This window comes from Trichosurus vulpecula, chromosome 5 (assembly GCF_011100635.1).
Source record: "Trichosurus vulpecula isolate mTriVul1 chromosome 5, mTriVul1.pri, whole genome shotgun sequence".
Taxonomy (NCBI): Eukaryota; Metazoa; Chordata; class Mammalia; order Diprotodontia; family Phalangeridae; genus Trichosurus; species Trichosurus vulpecula.
This window is the reverse complement of record NC_050577.1, coordinates 92,823,447-92,845,435: the sequence shown is the minus strand read 5'-3', so window position 1 is coordinate 92,845,435 and position 21,989 is coordinate 92,823,447. Positions and strand designations below refer to the sequence as shown.

At 35.0% G+C, this 21,989-nt stretch overlaps 1 protein-coding gene across 2 annotated transcripts in view; it reads left to right on the top strand.

Annotated features, from left to right (window-relative positions):
* The window catches only part of GALNT11 (polypeptide N-acetylgalactosaminyltransferase 11), a 70,311-nt gene that overhangs the window by 27,556 nt on the left and 20,766 nt on the right, over positions 1-21,989 (top strand). For both annotated transcript variants that reach the window (XM_036761854.1, XM_036761855.1), the window contains exons 2-5: positions 9,362-9,694; positions 13,869-13,992; positions 16,762-16,928; positions 21,347-21,472. In XM_036761854.1, the coding sequence (XP_036617749.1) occupies positions 9,400-9,694; positions 13,869-13,992; positions 16,762-16,928; positions 21,347-21,472 (712 nt within the window). In that variant the 5' untranslated portion in view covers positions 9,362-9,399. The remainder of the gene's footprint in view (positions 1-9,361; positions 9,695-13,868; positions 13,993-16,761; positions 16,929-21,346; positions 21,473-21,989) is intronic.

The following is a 21,989-nucleotide window of genomic DNA, read 5'->3' as shown; positions in this document are numbered from 1 at the left end:
AGTTCATCTAAGTCTTCCCAGGTTTTTTTCTGAAATCATCCTGCTTCTCATTTCTTGTATAGCACACAGAATTTTATCACATATCCATATACCACACCTTGTTCAGCCGTTCCCTAATTGATGGGCATCCCCTCAATTTCCAGTTCTTTGTCACCACAATTCATTCAACTAGTTTTAAAACCATAATGATAATTTTAGTTTGTATCTGTCCATCTTTAAAACAGAAAATCATGAGAGATGTTGTCAAATAGCTTGCTGAAAACTAGATGTGAACTAGCCATACCATTCCATTCAACTCTCAGTCTGATAGCCCCATTAAAAAAGAAAGTGAAGTTTATCTGGTGGAACTTTTAAATGTGTTATGAAACAATTACTTCTCAATACTGCTGCCTTTCATGTTATCTTCCCCTGCAACAAAAAGCATTTCCACAATACCTTCCAAAATAGTATCAGCATCTGGCAGTATGTGCACCATTCCTTATCCATAGTCCAGATTACCTGAAACCAGTACTGGTCATTCTCTTTTTCCTGTTGTCCTCTAGTATTATCTTAAATTATATTGTATATCTTGTTTTTCCTGATTGTGCGCTTTGCATCAATTCTTGCTAGTCTTACGTTTCTCAGAATTTTTCATGTTTCTCCTGTCTTATGGGGCAATAATGTTATCATTGTGTTTTTAGATCATAATTTATTCTGCCATGCCTCAGTTTATGGGTACTTTGCTTTCAGTTTTTAGCTACTACAAAAAGTGCATATTTTGGTAAATTGATGACTTTTGTTTTCATCATTGATCCCTTTGGTGTGGATGTAAATTCTATAGTGAGATTGCTGAGTTAAAGGGTTTTTAACAGTTTAGTAAGTTTTCTTGAAAAATTTTTAATTGCTTTCCAAAATGTTTAGATGAATTCATAGCCCCACTGTCAGCATAGCAATGTGCCTGTTTTTCCTCAGCCTTTCCATCGTTGAGTGTTTTTGTCTTTTATCATCTTTGTCAATTTGATGGATCTGAGGTGATACCTCAGAATAGTTTTAATTTGTATTTTTCTTATTATTAGTGATATACAGTCTTTTAAATGTGGTTTTGATAGATTATACTTCTTTGGAAAACTTCTTATAATTTGATCTTTTATTGTAGAATAGTTTTTCTTGTCTTTTTTTTTATTGATCCTGTGATTTCATTAGTGTATTGATACATAAATTTATGTCAGTTCTTTTTATATTTTGGATATGACTTTTGACAGAAATGATAGATAAGGAGATTCCCCTTTCTCCTCCACACTTAAAATTTCTCATTCTAACTGATTTTGTTTATGCAAAAGTCTTTTAATTTTAAGCAATTGAAATCACCTGTTTTGTCTTTTTTATTCTACTCTAATATCTTATCTGGTTTCAACTTCTAACCATAGTTGAGAAAATTACTTCCTTTCATTTCCCTCTAATTTATAAAAATGTTGTGATCTTTTTTAATTAGATTATAATTTTACAAATTACAGATATTTATTTTGTAGGGTATTGTGGTCCATGGTGTATGATGTTGATCAGTTCTTATTTCCTGCCAAACTGTTTTCTAGTCTCCCCCTGTCATTTAGGTTTGAGTTCTTGGGTTATCAGGGAGTGGCTGCCATGTTTCTTTCTTGGTCTTGCATATCTAATTGGTTCCACTGATCTATTTTTAGTTCTTTAAAACTCATGCCACATAGTTTTGGTGATTACTAGCTTATAACAGTTTTAAGCTGGTAATGTTACACCCTTTAATTCTTGTTTTCTTTTCATTATTTCCTGTTGTTGTTTGGTTCTTCCAAATAAAATTCGACATTATTTCATCTTGTTTGTCATTTCTTGGTAGTTTGATATGAGATTAAATTTGTAAATCAATTTAGGTAATGCTGCTATTTTTTCATTTTTGCACAGTTTAGCGAGGAACAATGATTATTTCTCTTATTATTTATCTCTCATTTCTTTATATGTTGATTTATAGTTCTAGCCACCTAAATCTGAGTATGTCATGGTAACTTAACTCCAAGAATTGGTGTTTTATAGTTATTTTTAATGAAATTTCTTTTTCTGTCATTTACTATTTTTTTTGTTTTACATAGAAATTTTTTCGTAGATTTATTTTATATGCTACTATCTGTTAAAACAATTGGCTCAATTTCTTTGGTGCTTTGAGATTTTCTAAATAAATTAGCATATCATCTATAAATAGATATGATTTTTCTTTGCTGTTTTATTCTTTTATTTTTCTGAATCTTATGGCTGACATTTCTCTTAATCTTGTGGCTAACTTAAGATAATAGTGGAGAGCTTTTTATTAATCTCTCAATTTTTGAAAAATCTGTCAAAGTTTATTCATTGCAAATAATAATGGCGTTTGGTTTTAGATACACATTTCTGATCATATTAAGAAGGGCCATTCCATGCATACACTTTTTAGATTTTTTTAAAACATAATTGAATTTTGTATTTTGTTGAAAATTGCTTCTGCACCCAGAATCATATCTTTGTTGTCTGTTTGTTTATATTGTTTCCCTAATGTTGAGCCATTACCGAATACTTAATATTCATTCTTACTTAGTTAATAATAAATGTGTTTAATATATTGCTATGGGTCTCTGCTGATTTCTTTTTGCCTTGGACCTGTGATTTCTTTGATACAGGAAAGTCCTTCTATTGGTACAAATAAACTACTACATGATTTATAATCTTAGAGTTACCTGGGGCCCAGAAAAATTAAGCGATTGTCCCTGGATCACAAGCCAATATGTTAGAGGTAGGATTTGAACTCAGATCTACCAGATTCTGAGGTTTCTATCCACTGTGCCATGCTGCCTCTCATCCCTCTCTTTGCTGATATATCACCACTTACAACTGGATGTCCTAAGATCTGAAATTGCAACTTTTTAATTGGATAAGGAGGGAGAGGAAACTGGGCTATAAAAATAAGGAACAAGGACCAGAGGAGAGATGATAACTGACAACCTGATATATAAGGAGGGGACAGAATACTAGAAAGCAGACTGAGAGCTATCCATAATATAACAATGGCTTATTCATTCAGTAGCCATTTATGTAGGTACCTTAATACAAGACAAAAAACCAGGCAAGAGAAGATTCAAAGATAAAAAAAATGGCCTCTAATCTTGTAGTGCTTACAATTTAGCAGGAGAAATACAACATAAATAAAATTATATGCTATCACAAATATTTCAGTAATTAAGGTTCCATGATTTCATCAGTACAGGTACTCCCTGCACTGGTATAGATTGTAATCTGTTCACTCCTCTGCAACTGCTGTCTTTTTAAAAAAAATAGTATTTTATTTTTTCCAATTACATGTAAAGATAGTTTTCAGCATTCATTTTCATAAGATTTTGAGTTCCAATTTTTTTCCTTCCCTTTCCCCTCCCCAAGATAGCAAGCAATCTGATCTAGGTTATACGGGTGCAGTCATGGAAACCTATTTCCATATTAGTCATGTTGTGAAAGAAGAAACAGAACACAAGGGAAAAGCCACAAAAAAACTAAAACCAAAAAAAAATGAAAATAATGTGCTTCGATCTGCATTCAGTCCCCATAGTTTTCTCTGGGTGTAGATAGCATTTTCCAGCATGAGTCTTTTGGAATTGTCTTAGATCATTGTATTGCTCAGAAGAGCTAAATCATTCATAGTTGATCATCTCAGTGTTGCTGTTTCTGTGTACAATGTTCTCGTGGTTCTGCTCACTTCACTTAGCATCACTTCATGGAAATCTTTCCAGATTTTTCTGGAATCCACCTGTTTATCATTTCTTATAGCACAATAGTATTCCATTATATTAATATGCAACAACTTGTTCAGCCATTTTCCAAATGATGGGCGTTCCATCAATTTCCAATTCTAATTGTTGTCTTTTCTTTACATAAATACTTTACAAAGGGTTTATCAGACATAGAGGGGGCCTTCTTCTAGTCCTTTTGTGTTTTGTAGCTGCAAGTGAAATGCTCAGATGGTTCATGTTGTTCTTCATACTCATTACATGATAGAGTCACCTCCTTTTCCAGTCACACATGTCCTTCATAATATCTTCTACACAACTTCTTGTGTACAGTTGTTCATTAGTAATATGCAGCTACCTGCTTTTCTTTGCACTTTGGGTAGCCTGCATTTGTGATATCTCAGAGATTGTGAGGTTCTAAGATTTTCAGTTATATATCTCTGGGAGAATCTTGCTTATCAAAAGATCAACTTCTGTGGCAGTAGGCTCTTTAGCATCATTGGAAGTATTTAGCAGTTTCCCTAACATAATCCAACTTGGTTTCCTTCTCATATTTGATTCCATATTTATCTCATTAGCCAACTTCAGTAGCTATTCAAGATATTGAATCAATCTGCATGTCATAAATTGTGCAATATATGTTCTTCACCCATCTTATTTTTTCTAGTGTCAATAACTAGACTAGTAATCCTTTACATGAGTACCTCACTGAGGAGAGAGGTCCTGTAGCATCTTAAAGACACAGCATATTTAGCATAGCAACATTTACAAGCAGGTACATAGGGAATCATTTTATTTGAACTTTGTGTAGGACATCATCCATGACATTAGCAAATATCTTTGGTAAGCATGTTTTACCATAAGTGAGAGAAATGTGCGACTAAATAATTATGCAATAACTTTAGTGCAGAATAGACTGAAAAGAGAATTGAAACGCTATGTGAATCTAGAGAAGGAAAAGATCTTTGGGGTGTGGGAGAGAATTAAGAATGGTGTCCTGCCATGACTAGCATTTGGATTAGTTCTGGTATTATAAGGAGAGTAAGGGCACTGTGGGATATGGAAGTCAAAGGGCTGTCAGATTTTGCAGCAGGTGGGACAGTTTTGTAGAAAGGATGTGTTATGCTGTGAGGCTCTAGGAAAAAATAGTGTCAATTTAGGGGTAACTGTTTGCACACTTAGAGGATCATTAGGATCCAGAACTAGAATGGACTTCAGAATAATCTAGTCTAACAACCCCTTTACCTCTCAGATGAGGAAACTGAAGTCTAAAGAGGCCAAGTAACTTTTTCAAGGCCACACAAGTAGTAAGAAGCAGAGCCAGGACCTGGAACAAGAGCCCTCTAATTCCAAATTGAATGCTTTCCACCGGCCTGCCTCTTCTAGGGGATATGCCTGTAGTAGGGATAGTTAGTGAAGTTGGAAAGGAATGGACTTGAGATGCTTTCATGGTTGTTACAGAATGTATGATAACAGTATACAGGAACAGTGGTGCACATGATGTTTAAACCTTTTTTTAGTTTAGTTTTGTTTTTTGCCTCCTCTTGTGTCCATGGTAGTGGGTGTGGAATGTTTGTTGACAAATGTCTGTGTTGGTATGCTGGGGCTGCTTCAACACCCAGGCACAGTAGATTCCAGCATGTGGCAAGCTTAGTGATGAAGCAACTGCTTCCAATTCAGATCTGAGTGTAACAAAAGAATCTGTTTTACCTTTTCTAGAACCTTACCATAAAGGAGAAGTAGGAATCTTAATATATAGAGAGAAAATAGCTTTGGTTTTAGGTTTAGAGTGCCTTTGAGCTTAGTAATGGATTTATCAATAATAATGACTGTGGACTAATGGTATTAATAGTAGCTGTAATAGTGAATTAATGAATCAACAATTCATTGAAACAGCAAGTTAAAAATTGGATTTTACTTTATTGAATCAAAGAGAAATCTTAGTGAAAGGTCTTTTGAGTACAAGTGCATGCCAGTTTGAAAATTTTTGTATGAGATTCTCCAAGTTACCAAGAAACATAGGATTGTAGGATTGAGAGCTAAAAAGGGACTTTAGGAATCATAAAGTCCAAGCCTGTTATTTTTCAGATAAAGTACCTGAGGCCTAGAGATTCTTAATGAGACCCAAGATCATACAAGTAATAAGCAGCAGGGCCAAGACTTAAACTCAAGTCATTGCTCCTTGTGGCCACACAAGGCCAAGCTTACTTGACTCATTTTAGAACAAAGACTGTGGCCAGTTGAGAAGACAGTTGGAGCAAGCCAGAGGTTACTGAACTTCAGAACTGACAAGGAAGGGTACATTCCTCTAGAGGCTGCAGAATCACTGGGTTTGGGGCTAGAAGTAGTGAAAACAAGTGGATTTATGCCAAGGTCAAAAGTACCAGGCACAGTGCCACCACGAAGATACAGCAGGAAGAACTTCCTGCAGAAATTCTCCCAAGTCCTTTTGTACTCTCTAAAGATTTAGAGAAATAAACCTTCCCATAGCTATTTCATTAACACTAGTCCTAGCCTTGAACACTCACTTTTCTACCTTTCTGGAATCAATCAACAAGTATTTATTAAGTACTTTTTGTGGTTTCAGGCACTGTTGGAAATGACCTGTATTATATTACCATATATACTTCATTACCCTTCTTGGAAAAAGCTGCCTCAGATCCAGTTGTTATTCCATAAATATTTAAGGTTCATTATAATGAATTTATATTTCATAGGACCATACTGTCAGGGAGCTGTAAGGGAGCTGAGGGATCATTCAGTTCACCTCCCTCATTTTATAGAAGATGCCAGGGTGAATTGCAGAAGTGATTTGCCCACGGTCTTGTGGAGTTAGGACTTGAAGTCATAGCCTCTGACGCTACACCTAGTACTTTGTCGACTGTGCCACACTATAGCCGCATTTTAATAAAATATAGTATGAGAGTATAAATTTATCAAATAAATTAGGATAAATATTTACATTATGTAACCATTCTTTTACTTTTGAAAATAAATGTCTTTAATTGTTCATAGAAAATTATACCCAGATTATAGTGGGAAACAAACAAAAGATAGCTTTGAAATTCTCACATAAACCATTGGGAAAGTGATTTGATTTGCACATAACTTTTTAGGAACATAATTCCAGTATGTCTCTATTCATGTATTCCAGATAATTGAGTTTTCTGAGTCAGGGTGAACGATATTACTTTTTAACACTTTACAGACATTGAAATCTAATCGTGGGTTTTCTCTTACTCAAGGTCAGTGGCAAATTGAGATAATTCATTTTACTTTATGCCTATTTTATTACTCTCCTTTTTGTGTGTTTCCCCTCTAATTTCACAATGGGGAAGATTAATGTGATGCTGTTTGTAAAAACTGAGTTAAATTAATGGTTTATCTGGCAGCAGAATATTTTCTTTCCCAAAGCAGAAGTTACTGCCCATCGATAGTAATATTTTCTGTGTAAGCCAATATACAAATGAATACCTAAAAAGTACATATATAGAAGTTTAAGATGCATGTATCAGGGGTTGTTTTGTGTTTCACAGTTTCACAAACATCTGCCATGTAATATTGAAAAAACCCCAACCCCCAAAACAAAAAAATGCAAACCCGATTCTATTCAAACAATCTGGCAGGAGTTATAAATTGCTGTTTAAAAATGGTACTTCAGACAGAATTTTGCTTTATTTTTCTTTTTAGTAGAATTTATCTTAAGTTGTAGCATTTTGAAAAATCTCTGGTGTCTTGAACTCTTTCCTAGTCATACTTTTAGAAGAGTAAAGTGTCAATTTTAGTTAAATAGTTTGAGTTTAGTCAGGTAAATGTCAGTACCTCAATCCCTTTCAAATATTGTAGCCCTGGTTCTCTTTATTTAGCTTCAGTAGCTCCATTTTTCTGCCTTGAAAATATTTGTTTAATTTTATACTGTTGATGTTTTTCCTTGCATGATCAAGTTTTAATTTAAAAGTGCTGATATTTATATATCATTTCCTTCATTGATGCTTGATTTTATGACTTCATTGTAGTCATTTCAAGCTGCACCTCCAATTTCACCTTTAAAGCTCCTTTCAGTTGGCAGGGATGGTGATACTTGATCACTTTATGCTGGCACACAAGATTCAGAGGTTGGCATTTAATTTTTACTTTTCTGTGAACTTGGGTTGTAAACTTAATGTAGAATAGTTTCATATTTTTCAAACTGAGGCTTAATAATGCTGACTTATTGAATCCTGATGTTATTGTGAAGATTTTATTATTGATTTAAAATAAGTCCCTTAGAAACTGTGAACTAAGAGGTAAAGGGATTACCTTTGAGGGTGGGGTGTATGTTCCTGTGTCAGTGACTGATCTGAGTCTCTGACCCCACATTTATTCAGCTGATGTATATTTTAAATACAATTTGAGGTAAGACTGAGCTAGAGAGAATTTGCAGGAATTTTTATAGCTGTCTTGGAGAAGACTTGATATAGTGATGTGCAGTAGGAAAAAAAAAAGAGTCCTATCTAATAAGTTATTCAGCACTGACTGCCTGCATCTTGGTTTGTTTTATTGGGCAACCTATAAAGAAAAAGCAGAAAATGCTTCTTATGCTACCATTTTTCTAATGGTGTACAAATGGTCTCAGTTAAAAATTTAAAATAGTACAGAAGGTTTTAGATAAAGTTATAAAACCAGGGGCAAAGTGATATTTTACAAATTGATTAGAAATTAGGATTTTTCATTCATGTTACTGAATATTAGGATGTTTGAGCTGAAAGGAAACTTAACTGTGATTCAATTGCCTCATTTTCAGATGATGAAATTGTGGCTTAAGGATTGACTTGCAGAAGGGGACACAGATAATTAATAACAGAGCCAGAATGAGAAACTAGTTCTCTTAATTCTCAGTGCAGTGCCCATTGCAAATACACCAAGCTGCTATTTCTGTTTTTAGTGGCAGACATGCAACATTTTGGTAGGGACTGTTTACTGCTAAATTGGAATTTTTTGAGGGAACATGCTCAGTCGAGATACTCCGTATAAAATGTCTTGTAAACCTCGAATCAGTATAAATTCTAGCTGTTGTTATTATCAAGATCCACAAGTTTGAAAAAAATTTAGAATCACAGGATTTTGGAGCTTGAATAGATGTTGGATCACTAGATTTACTAGTACCATAAATTATTATTGCATGTATTTTCTACTTGTAAAAGTTGGGACACTGAAAAAATTTTCAAACTATAAACCCAGCATAAGTGAGGAGCTGTACTTCTTTATATGGGCCAATGAATAACTTAGTAATTTCATTGACCTTGATTAAGCACCAGCAATTTATCTGTAATTTTTGTTTAAACTTTTTTTTTATTGGAAGTTAACTAGAGATCACCTTATGGTTTTTATTTTATTGGGTATGCATTGTCGTGCTGACTAAACAGTCTTAAGAATGCATGCCACTTGGTGAATTGAAGATTTTGGTTGTATAAAATACATTTATTATATATCTGAAATCTAAAGTCTTATTTCCAAAGGGCTCAGCCTTTTTTTTCCTCTTAAAACACTGAATGTGAATTTAGTAAATGATTTACAGGTGCAATGAAGTGTCTAACATGAGTTTACTTCTTTCCTTCTTTTCTCAGAATGTTGAACATGGATCTTCAGCAATGCTAGATCTACAATGGGAAGTGTCACACTCCGCTATTTCTGCTATGGGTGCCTTTTCACGTCTGTGACCTGGACAGTTCTGCTCTTTGTTTATTTCAACTTTAGTGAAGTGACTCAGCCTTTTAAGAATGTGCCCATCAAGGGGTCTAAGCCCCACGGACCATTCCCCAAGAAATTTTATCCTCGTTTTACTCGTGGCCCAAGTCGACTCTTAGAGCCACAATCAAAAGTCAACAAGATTGGATCCATTTTAGAAAATTATGTTGAAGATGCAGGCAAAAACAACGTGGAGCTCTCTCCTGAAATGGGTAAATAGGGTTCATTTTCAACTTAATGTTGCTGAGGGGTGTTATTTCTCAGGATAAATATGTATTTCATTGCTTGTATTCTAGGATTACAGGATCACAGATTTTGAACTAGAAGGGACCTTAGAGGTCACCTGATCCACCCTTTCATTTCACAAGGGGCCCAGAGAAGTGACATGACTTGTTCAAGGTTACAGTAAGTGACAGAATCTGGATTGAACCTAGGACTTCCTTCAGAAATTTCTGGAGGATTTTTTGAGTCATTGACAAAATCTTCATGGCAGGATTAGGATCCTGCTGGTCAGAAATTTGGAGCCTTGCTTCGTAGAATATGAAACTGTTTTGTCCATCTTAACATTACAAGTCTTTAGGGAAATGCTAATTAAATGCCAGTTTCAGCAGATGTCAGATTCTGAGTTTTTGAGTTTAGAATTATAAGCTTTCACTGGTCATACCAGGCATAAAGAGTACATTTTTGTTAGTGATATGGCTGTGATTGTGATTTATATAGAGATTAACAAATTTAAGAAACATTTATTAAGCTTGTCGAGTCCTGTTCTGGCAGAGGCATTTTATAAGAGTTGTGGAAGAAGTGATCACAGTCTAGAGGGGAAAACTAAAAATGAAAAAAGAGTTGGAAAAAAGAAACTTTGAAGTAAAATGAAAGGAGCGGAAATTATTTATTCTGAAGGCAAGAAAACTGGGGTTGAGAAGTGAATTAATAACTTTCTCTAACATTATAAGAAGGAAAGTGGGCTAAGAGGAGAAAATAAACAAGTATTGGTCATATGTTTATGTCTGTATGAAACATTTTCCTTTAATTAAACTGAGAGGTAGCATGGCATATTGGATAAAAGCCAGCCTGGACATTGTAAAGGCCTCTGTTTAAGATCTGTTATGAAGGAGTTTGTGGAATTGCATTAAAAAGCACTTGCCTCATAACGGCCTCATCAAGGAGGTCATAGAAGTTTTACTATCACCATTTTACGGATGAGGAAACTGAGGCTTAGAGAAATGAAGTCATTTGTGTATAGACACACGTGTGTGTGTGTTTGTGTGTATGTGTGTATATATGTATGTGTGTATACTTTTAATTTTTTAATTTATCTATTTCTGTGTGTATAAGAAAAAAGAGAGAGGGAGGGAAAGAGAAAGACAGACCAACCTATGGACAGAGACAAAGATAGAGAGACAGAGAGAGTAGAATCAGTGCACTTTACTTGCTAACCAGTTTTTTGATCCTTATTTGAAACAAGATTTATCTAGTAACTCAACAGAGTTGAGGTATGGATTGAGTGCTGGCCTTTTGGTAATACCGGTATTCAGAGCCTTCCTTTGACACTTAATGGATGTGTGCCTCATGCAACTCAGTAGGAGGGAATTCCCCATTCTGGTTAAATCATAGATTCTGGTCTTAGTTATTTCCCCAAACTATCCAGGAAAGCATCTGGGGAGTAATAATGGAAAACTTTCTTATACTTTAAAACCAAAGAGAAGAGAATCATCAAAGCCAGAAATAAAAAGTAAACAGATGGTGGAGGCTTAATTAGAATTGGATTTAATATTTTAGGATGAATTTTGTATTTGGCCTTGAAAGAGTCCAAAGAAGAATACTAATGATAAATATATTTAAGTACAGAATTGGTGGAGGGAGAGAATGGTGCAATTGAAAACAAGTGCCATCTGTTAAGGGGAAATGATTATTTCTTTAAAAAATAATTAAAAGGCACAAATGAAGGGTGGTGGTAGTTAAAGATTTGTTGGTGTTTCTAGATTTGTCATTTCAGCTGGAGTCTGTGACATGTGACAGAGATGTTAGTAATTTCTCAGAAACTTTATTGGTGTGACTTTTTGTTATGACATAGAAGAGTAAAACTTTCTCTGGCTAGATTTAAGTACAAAGAATGTTCCTGTGATTAGGACAATTGGAGATAAGTTACTGAATAGTACTGTAATCATTAAAGAATTAGAAGACAAGAGTTGTGAGAAAGATTAGGAAAAGACTGGAATTACAGTAAAGCTTTAACTGTAATCCAGCTGATTACAATCTTTAATTATCATTTTATTCTTACATTCCAAATTTATCAGAGTATCATGTTAAGAAAACAAGCTGATACCAGAGGTTTATTTTTTTAAAATAACATTTCCTTAGTTTAATACAGAAATTCAGTGCGGTCTCATATTTTCTGCATCTTCGTCTCCAGTATTGTAGAAGATAGAGAGAATTAGACTTAGAAACGATGAAACGCTTTGGAAAATCTTAAATTTTCAAAGAAAAATTAAATTAAGTTTAGTAAATTGGCTGGGAAGTGTGTTAATATATTTTAGAAAGATTTTTCCACAATAAGAGTTGAAATAAGATTCAGGTTTTCTGGTTAACTCTTAGTTAATTAGAAAATGAAATTACCCACAACTGCTGGGTCGTACTGGTTGAGATTTTACTCTTTTGTTTTGAGAAAAGAATACTGAGAGGTCCCTTAGGATGGTTTTCTTCCATTAGTATGTTGAACATCCAAACCCAGGGATATAATCCTTTAACGGCTAAGCATCAGTCAGTTCCTTATTAGAGTATTGCGTCCAGTTTTGTTTCATTGTATTTTAGAAAGGAGTGGAAGGTCTCTGGAAAATATTAAAAGGAAACATTATGAGGAAAGGTTAAAGAAGTTGGGATGTTTTGGTTTGGAGAGATGTATAAGACTGATTTTAAGAAGTTTTAAAACAAGTCTGGCCAGTTTTTTTACCCTTTCATTAAAAAAAAATGTTTTATTGATTCTGTTTTCTTTCTTTTAACATCACAACTACTTCCCAGTGAGGCAGCCGGTTACCAAGTAGATAGAGCCCAGGGTCTGGAGTCATGAAGACCTGGGTTCAAATCCAACCTCAGACACTTACTAGCTGTGTAACCTTGGGCAAGTCACTTAACTTTTGTTTGCCTCAGTTTCCTCAACTGTAAAGTGGGGATCAAAATAGCACCTACCTCATAGGGTTGTAGTGAGAATTAAATGAGATGATATTTGTAAAGCACTTAGCACAGTGCCTGGCACATAGTAATTGCCATGTAGATGCTTGTTTTCTTGCCTTCCCCCATCTCCAGCGATACCCATTCCTTCTCCCCTTTGCTCTTCTTTGTAACAAATCGGTGTGGGCAAGCAAAACAAATCAGTGTGCTGGCCGTGTCTGAAAATGTATGCCTTATTCTGTACCTCTAGTCCCCTACTTTCCTTCTGAAAAGGCTAGAGTCATACTTAATTACCAGCTTCCTGGAGTAATGAGTCGTCACTTTGTATTGCTTTCCTTGTTATTGTGGTCGTATTACAAACTGTTAGCCTACTTCTGCTTATTTTTCTCAGCCTTAGTTCATCCTTGACCTTAACTCTATCCACCTATCCAAAAAGAGTATGCACCCCTTTAAATTACAGAACATTTTATCAGGATATGGAAAAAATTCTTAATTGTCGAAGGCCGAAATTTAGGGAGTCTCCTTTTCCAAGAAGATTGAAATTCACACCAGCAACAGGTTCTTGAGTGTGGCCTAAACATGAGGTAGAAGTTTTAACCAGTGAACTCTTGATGTCTCTTGAAGCTCTATGAGCTTATAACTAAATAATTTTAGTCAATATTTTATACATTGTTTTATATTCGAGATTGTGTTCTGTTGTGGACAGTGTTGTCTTTGGCGTCAGGAAGAGATCTGGATTCAAGTCCTCCCTCTCTAGCTGTGTGGCTGTGGACACATCTCATTGTTGTTCTAGGCCACTCTCTAAGCCTGTACATTGCAGAAAAGTTGCTGAACTGTTAGTAGAGGGAATTTCCTCACCTGGGAGTTGTCTATGTATTAATGAAAACAGGCACAATCTCTACTGCTCTCCATGTCCCTGATTTTGTGTATTAGGAAAAATGGTATGTCTTTCAGGTGTGATCAGATGTTTTTAGAATATGTCTGGTGAACAAGTAGTTGGTTATATTTATATGTTGCTGAATGACTTACTGGACAGGATGTCACTTCTAACCTTAATCCGTTTTTTGTAACTGGACTAGCTTAGATCTAAAGAACACAGCTGATACCTAGTTATAATGGAATGAATTAACTTTCCTGTTATAATTTTTGGTCTATTACAGCAGAACCAATAATCCTTTCTTGACATGATATACTGATTTTAACTTCTTTCTGTTACAGGTATGATTTTTAATGAAAGAGATCAGGAGTTGAGAGACTTGGGCTATCAGAAGCATGCCTTTAATTTACTTATCAGTAACCGCTTGGGCTACCATAGAGATGTGCCAGATACAAGGAATGCAGAGTATGTTTGTCATACTAATTTCTGTTACTACAATTAAATATCATGCTTTAGTGTCCATTTTAAGATGCCATGAAAATAGTATTAAAATGTGGCAGTTTATCCAACTATTATAGTATATTAGGTGCTGCCTAAGACAGATTTCCAGACCTATAATAATTGAAGCCAGATGATCTGAGTTTGTAATATCATGATTCAGAGCTTACTGGATTTATTTTAAGATAGTAAATCAGGTGGCAAATAGATGAAAGGTCAAAAGTATATGTGAATAAACAGTTTTTCCAGGCCATGTTACAAGAGTAAGAAGTAAAACTAATGAACTCTCAGAACACAGTATGACTTTAATTTAAGGGAGGATTCATTCCTCAGATTGAATGTTTAGCTACTGAATAAATTATGAAATATAAAAGGCCTTTTTTTTTTGCCATCCAAGAAATATAAGGAAGAATGGCAGAAAAAGAGTCAAATTAAACTTAGAGTAAATGTTGATGAACTAGAAACAAATAATTAAAGTAGAAGTTATTTGTATAACAGACAATAATTATATCAACTTGCTCTTCATGTCATTATGATAAAACACACAAAAACAGGTACTTATTTGTTCTTTGCTCACCGTGAGAGGTGAGGTGGCTTGTAGAGTAGTTAAGATGAGGGAAGGTAAAATTTTGGTGTGAAAAAGAGATATCTAGAATGACAAACCTAAGCAGAATTCTTAGCTGCCTATTTAGACTAAGGAGAGACAGGGTGAATATTCCTTTGAAAACTTTGACAGTCAGGAAACCTAACTAGTAAATAATGGCAACTGAAGTTGAAACTTATTTTGGCTTCTGAAAGTTATTGAAATATCTAGAATTTCTTCATTGCTGTGACAAAGGCAGATTTGAAGTTACAAGTGAGTGCATTCACTTTCACCTTCCTGAGCCTAAGCAATGGAATGGGGACAGTATTACCCATAGTAGCTAGCTGAAACATATGTAAATATATGTAAAATTTTCTGAATTTCAAAGCACCATATCAATGTTGTTACTGTTACTATTAATATTAACATTCATAGGAACATAGACTCTAGAGCTGGGAAGGGCCTTCTTGACAGTCTCATAAAGCACCCTTATTTTACAGGTGAAGAAGCATGAAATTTGGCACTGGAATAAACACTCGATTTGTTTCCTCTCTTCATTCCATTTAATTCTGACTCCCCTTGAAATGGAAGTACAGAAGAATTGAGCTTTGCTCTACCTAAAACAACATAAAACAACTTAGATAATGCCAATGAAATATTGTTGCCTGCTGTAGGCCTAAAATGACCTGCTTTAATAATTAACTAGGAATTATTTGTGATTATCATGAGTTATAATAGCTAGAATTTATATTATGCTTTAAGGTTTGCAAAACATGTATTATCTCAGTTGACTCCACTTTTAAAGAAAAAAATGTGTGTGTTTTCTTGCGTTATTCCAATTTTCAATAAAATCCTGATTCCACTATTAATTTATGTTATCTTTAAAGAAAAGGTTAATAGATAAGGCCAATTTCAAGCTTAATCTAGGTCCAGGTATTACAAATTCCATATTGGTATCTTTAGAAGATGTGGAATTTTAATGTGCATTCAAATGCCACGTAAACATATTGGTCTTCTTTTGATCATATAATTCTACTTAAAAACCCTCAGAGATTACCTCTTGCTTACTGAACACGTTTTATAATACTAATTCTGTATGTCAGGACCTTGCTCCATTTGACTTTGACCTAGCTTTCCAGCCCTATCGCATTTCCCTACATGGGCTCCATATTCTACCTACCTTGAATTTCTCTGTTTCCTGTTCTCATCCTGCTCTCTCTCATCTTTGTGCCATTGCTTACTCACTCTCCCCATGATGCCAGGAAAGACCTTTTTCCTGTCCCTTCCCTACCATCTGCTTTTGAAGTCCCTTTCTTCTTTTAAGATCCAGCTTAGGTGCCATTTCTTCCATGTAGTCTTCCCTGCCTCGTCTCAAACCAAAATTTATCATTTGTACCTCAAATCCCTCATAACTCTTTTCTTTTTTTTTTAATTTATCACCTTTTCCTTTGTTCATGCATGTTTGTAAATATTTACCCTCTCCCCCCATCATGTGGAAAGCTCCTTGAGAGTAAGATCTGTTCATATTGAGCTTTGTTGCTCTTCCCTTCTCTTCCTTTCTCTTCTGCCTGCTGCTGTATGGATCATAACGATCCACTCAGTCAACACTTTTAAAATTTTGAGTTAAATTGGCTTTAATGATTCATTTTAGAATTTTTTATTAGTTCCATTTTTATTTCATTTTTTGGAAGTGTTGGACATGAAGTGGACCATCCGCTAAAAGTGAATTTTTAAAATTAGATTTTTCTCTCTTATATTCCTTTTGATACTTCTGTAGTTTCCACAGAAATTGTGTGCTGGCTATTTGTTCCGTAACAATTCCACTGTAGTTTTGCTCATGTTGCTAGCAATTTTCTTCCTTCTTTTTATTGTAATTTTTAGTGTATTCTCTATACATTTCAACTATACCTAAGTTTTCAGAACAAGACAGAGAACAGGTCAAGGAGGAAAAAGAAATAAAATATAGGAATGCTAGAAGAAATCACACAGACTTATGGATTATTTACCTCTGTTTCCCTATGTGCTAAGAATGAATGGAAACAAACAAGGAAGAGGAGAATGTTACAAGTAGATTCATGAAGTGGTTGATGAAAAATATCTTGAAACATATAAGGCTTTTTAAATTCACAGTTTTCTTATAATTCTGTCTGCAGATGTAAAGAAAAGTCATATCCAACTGACCTTCCAGCTGCCAGTATTGTGATTTGTTTCTACAATGAAGCCTTTTCTGCCTTGCTTCGGACAGTGCATAGTGTCATAGATCGAACACCAACCCATCTCCTTCATGAAATTATTTTGGTAGATGACAATAGTGAATTTGGTGAGTGTAATTATGTAACTGTAGGAATAGTTGTTAATCTAGGATGGCAGTACTAATAAGATGTGGAATTTTCTGTTTTCCTTCAACAACAGTGACAGTCAAGCACATAATTGAATATTCAAAATGGAAGGTAAAAACTATTGCTATGCACAAAATTCCAATAGGGTTAGCTATAGTTAAATATTCTAACCCTTGAATGTATCGTAGTTTTAATAAGAAATTGGAGTAGTTTAGCCTATGGGCAAATTCTGTTATCCATGTTCAGTGCTTGAAATTTGTTGCTGTGACTGTACATTGCTAAAGGCAGTTTTCAGCCTGCAAACGGGTTTTATTTCAGAAGGTCATTTATGAGTTACCTGTTTGCAATTTTTAACCCATTTTACCATGATACGATATTGTAATTTGTAGTTTTGTTATTTGTAATTTGTTATATTGTAATTTGTAAATTTTGGTTGGTTTCTTAGATAGCCCTTAGAAGCTTATTTTAGCCCATAGTATTGCTGAATACCATACAGTTGTCTTGAAAACAGTAGAAATAATTAAATAAAACATATCAGTAACATTAAGTGAGACATACTTGGTCTTTAATCATAGTCATATTGCTTGAGAAAAACAGATTTAATTAGAATAACATGAGGAGGGTATTGGTCAGTGATTTCTAAGGGCTTAAATGTCTTCTAATTTTAAAATATAAAATAGAAATTTTTGTGGGTATTCTGAAGGGAATGCATGGACAGTTACAAGGGTATGATGATGGTAATTAATCATGTCCATCTTATTTGAAAATGATGACTTTCATTTTCCTTCCTTTGTTATTTCACTTTTTAAAAAAAAAACCATTATTAGGGTTGATTTTTGGTTTAGAGATGGAAGAACAGGAGAGATATTTTCCTCAGGTAACTGGCCAAGAGAACAGGGAAGGAGGATAGGGGTTCTCACACATACATATTTGTAAGAAAAACAGTTGCTTTAAAGTGGAACTAATTGAACTATGAGCTGTGAAAGTGGGGAAAGGTTTTTAAGTGGAGATTGTGCCTAGTTTCTAAGAGGATGAAGAAAGAAAAAATTTTTAAAGTCAGGCATTCCCCAGAGTTTCTACCAGTTGACATCATTAGCCCAGGACAGCTTGGCTACTCTTCCAAGCAACTAGGTTTGGACCATCTTAGGGCAGGTAGGGTTAGGAGTATGGGACATATAGCCTGCCCTTCGTACATATGGGCCACTCATAAATTAAGTGTTTGCAGTTTGGGAAATGCCTTGTTTAGAAAATTATGACTGGTTATGGAAAAGATATAATGGAAAAGATCCACAAGAGAGCAATCCTAAGTAGTCAGAAATCGAAGAAGCTGTGCTTTTTCTTAATTCTTACTACCTCTGCTTAGCAAACTCATCTCTGCCCTTTAAAAAGACCCCGAAAAGTTAGACAGATTATCTATGCTTAAGGATACATAGCTTAGGACAGAATTGAAAAGAAAAACTGTCAGGTAATTGAAGTCTCTCTTCTGTAGGGTTGGAGATAAAAGAAATGTGTGGGGATTCTTAGTGCTTTTGCTAAACTAGTGGGCTGCCTAGTTGAAGAGCATGACTGAGATCTGGAGGAGGGGGTGGTTTCTCTGGGTGCCAGTTAGGTGGGAAGCCAAAACTCAAGGAAAATAAATGCACATTGTATGTGGTAAGTGGAGGCAGAAGCTTCTGGAGGAGAGGAACCTAACCAATACATCCCCACAGCCCCTGGAGCGGCTACTTGTCTTTGTTGAAGGGATGATGAGAATGTGACCTAAGTCCTCTGTTTGCCATTTAAAATTCTTTACAACCTAGTCTCTTTCTACCGTTCTAGTCACACTACGTGTTGTTCTGCTCCATGGACTCCTCAGTCATATGTCCCATCGCCTGTCTCCAGGACTTTGGACTGTTGTCCCCTCCCCCCCCCCACATACATATACAGACATATACATTCTAATGTATACACATGTTGTCTCCTCCGTTAGAAGTCAGTTTCTCGAGTGCAGGGACTGTATCTCCAGTGTGTGCCACATAGTAGCTTAATAATGGATTTTATTGATTTTGATTATTAATGATTCATTGAATATTGATCAGTTGCCTGACTTCCCAGTTAAATGCTGATAAGTTGGGAAAATGGGGGCAGCACACTTAGTAGGCACTTAATAAATGTTGATTGATTGCTTTATTTTTCATTTTAATGATAGCAGCTTGATCTCCAGCTGCCTATTAGACATTTGAACTTGATGTACTCTAGACAGTTCAAATGCATTACGTATAAAGCTGAGCTCGTTTTTCTTTTACCCAAACCTCACCCTTTTCTGAACTTCCCTCTTTCTGTAGAGGGCATTGTCATCCTTCCAGTTAGACAGGTTCATAACCTCAATGTCATTCTCAACTTCTTACTTTCATATAACTTCACATATCCACTCAGCAAATTTTTTTATATTTAGTTTCACAAAATTTCTTTCATCCTCCAGTTTTCTCCACTTGTACTACCCTAGTTTGGCTTCTCATCACCTTTCACCTGAATGATTGTTACCCTATCTTTTTTGCCTCCAACCTTACCTGCTCCAGTAGACCATTCCCAAGCAGTGAAACAGAACATTTCCCAGAGCATTCAGTGTAACCGTGCCAATTTTCTGTTCAGTAAACTACAGTATTTTACCATCACCTCTGTTATATCTAGAATAAAATATAAATTCCTCTGTTTGTCAATTTAATTCCTTTAGAACCTGGTCCCAATCTCCCTTTGTAGCCTCATTAAGTCAAGTAAGTGAGCCAAGCACTCTGCCAAGCATTGGGAATATGAAGAAAGGCAAAGACACACTCCCTCCTCTCTAGGAGCTCATATTTGAATGGGAGACACAGCATGCAAATAATCATGTACCTTTGAGATACATGTAGGGTTTTTTTTTTTTGTGTGTGTGTGTGTGTGTGTACAAAAATGTATATAATTTTTACACATATATGTTTGTGTGTATATAATTTTTACACATTTTCACACATATACACACACATATACATATACATATACGTGTGTGTGTGTGTGTGTGTGTGTGTGTATGTATGTATGTGTAATGGAAGGTTATCTCTGAGAGGAGAGACTTATGATGGGGAAAGGGATGTGGAATCTGAAAAGGCCTCCTGTCCAAGGTGGGCTTTGGCTGTCTGGCTGAAAGCCATGGGGGATAGCGGTTGGGGTGAGAAGAAAAATTTTGCTAGGCATGGCAGACAGCTAGCCAAAAGGCATGGAGTTGGAGGATGTAATTTTGTGTGTGAGAAACAAGTGGGCCAGAGTGGCTGGATGTTATTACACTTTAATTTCCTTCAGGCCCACATGATCCAGCCAAGTGGCCTCCTTACTATGCCTCACACATGGCACACTACCTCCATGCCTTTGCCACAAGTGTCCCCCATATCTGTAGTGCCCTCCCTCCTTACCTCCATCTCTCAGAATCCCTAGTTTCCTTTAAGGCTCAGCATGTGTCACTTTGCATATGAAGCGTTTCTGATCCCACTAGCTTTGCCCCTCCACAGTCACCTTGTGTCAGCTTTGTGTCTTAAATATATATACATATATATAATATGTATATTATATATATGTATATATGTATATATATGTACATATATATGTACATATATATGTGTGTGTATGTATATATATATATATATATATATATATATATATATATATATATATATATATATATATATATATATATATATATATATATATATATATGTGTGTGTGTGTGTTTTGTCTCTTCAAGCTAGTCTGTATGTTTCTCCAAGGCAGGGACTGTTTTACTTTTAGTCTTTGTATGTCCTAGAGCCCACAACGGTGTATAGTAGGTAGTTAATAATTAATAATTATTTTTGATTGATTTATGAGATGTCTCATTTTGATTAATGACGTCAACTTTTATATCTCTTATGTGATTATTTTTAAATAGTACTTTTTTTAGGTGTAATAAAATTTACGAAAAAATCTCACCTGGGCTGGTGTCTTCTTAATTAACAGGAGAAGCAGTGGATTACAGAGAGGTTGAAATTTTGAGTATTTTTCCATAATGATATAGATATTAGTCCACTCAGTGGACTAGTGCAAATAATATTAGATTCAATAATTGAGTGTTTAATTAAAAGTTTATTAAATATGATATATTTCAATGAATGATAAATCCAAAATGAAAAAAACATTCCTCTTAACCTTTCAGTGAAGGATGTTGTCATAACTTATGTGAAAATATTCACAAATATCAATACATATCTTAGTACTTTAAGATTTATCCATATTTTTTACTTTTGTAATACACAGAATAAAAGACCAAATGGTCTTAAAAATGACGCCTCTACCTTAAAAAAAATAAATTTAGAAACATAATAAAGAAAAAGTACATATTTGGCTATTTCAGATGATTTAAAAGGAGAGCTAGATGAGTATGTCCAAAAATACCTTCCTGGAAAAATCCAAGTGGTAAGAAATGAAAAACGAGAGGGATTGATTCGAGGAAGAATGATTGGAGCAGCTCATGCTACAGGTATAATAACCTACTGTGTGCTTTTCTTGTTGGAAAATGACCACTGATGCATCAGAGAGATCGTGCAGGGGTATATGACAGATCATAATTTAGAGTTCTAAAATGCCTCCCCTGTTTCTGGTAGAAGAGGTGAGATTTAGAGGAGTGATACAAGATGTTCCTTGACCTAAGCATGATTCAGAAACTTTTCTGGCCTACATAAAGTTGAGGAGTTGAAGTCAGAAATTTTTACATGGCCATTCTCTTTGGGGAATACTATTTATTAATTTCTGCCCCCAGAATCTGACTTCTCTCACATCATTATTAAATGAACAAAAGTTCAAAACTGAAATATTATTGAATTCCATTACTTACATTTTATTAATACGTTTTGCTTCAGCATTGTCCTCAGCTGTTGATGGTTAGAAAAGCTAAGTACCTTCAGCACAAATTATAAAACATAGAGAAGTAAAGGGAACCCCAGGGGGAAAATGTGTAAAGTGACTCAAAAGATGTCCGTGAAAACAGCACTAACGGC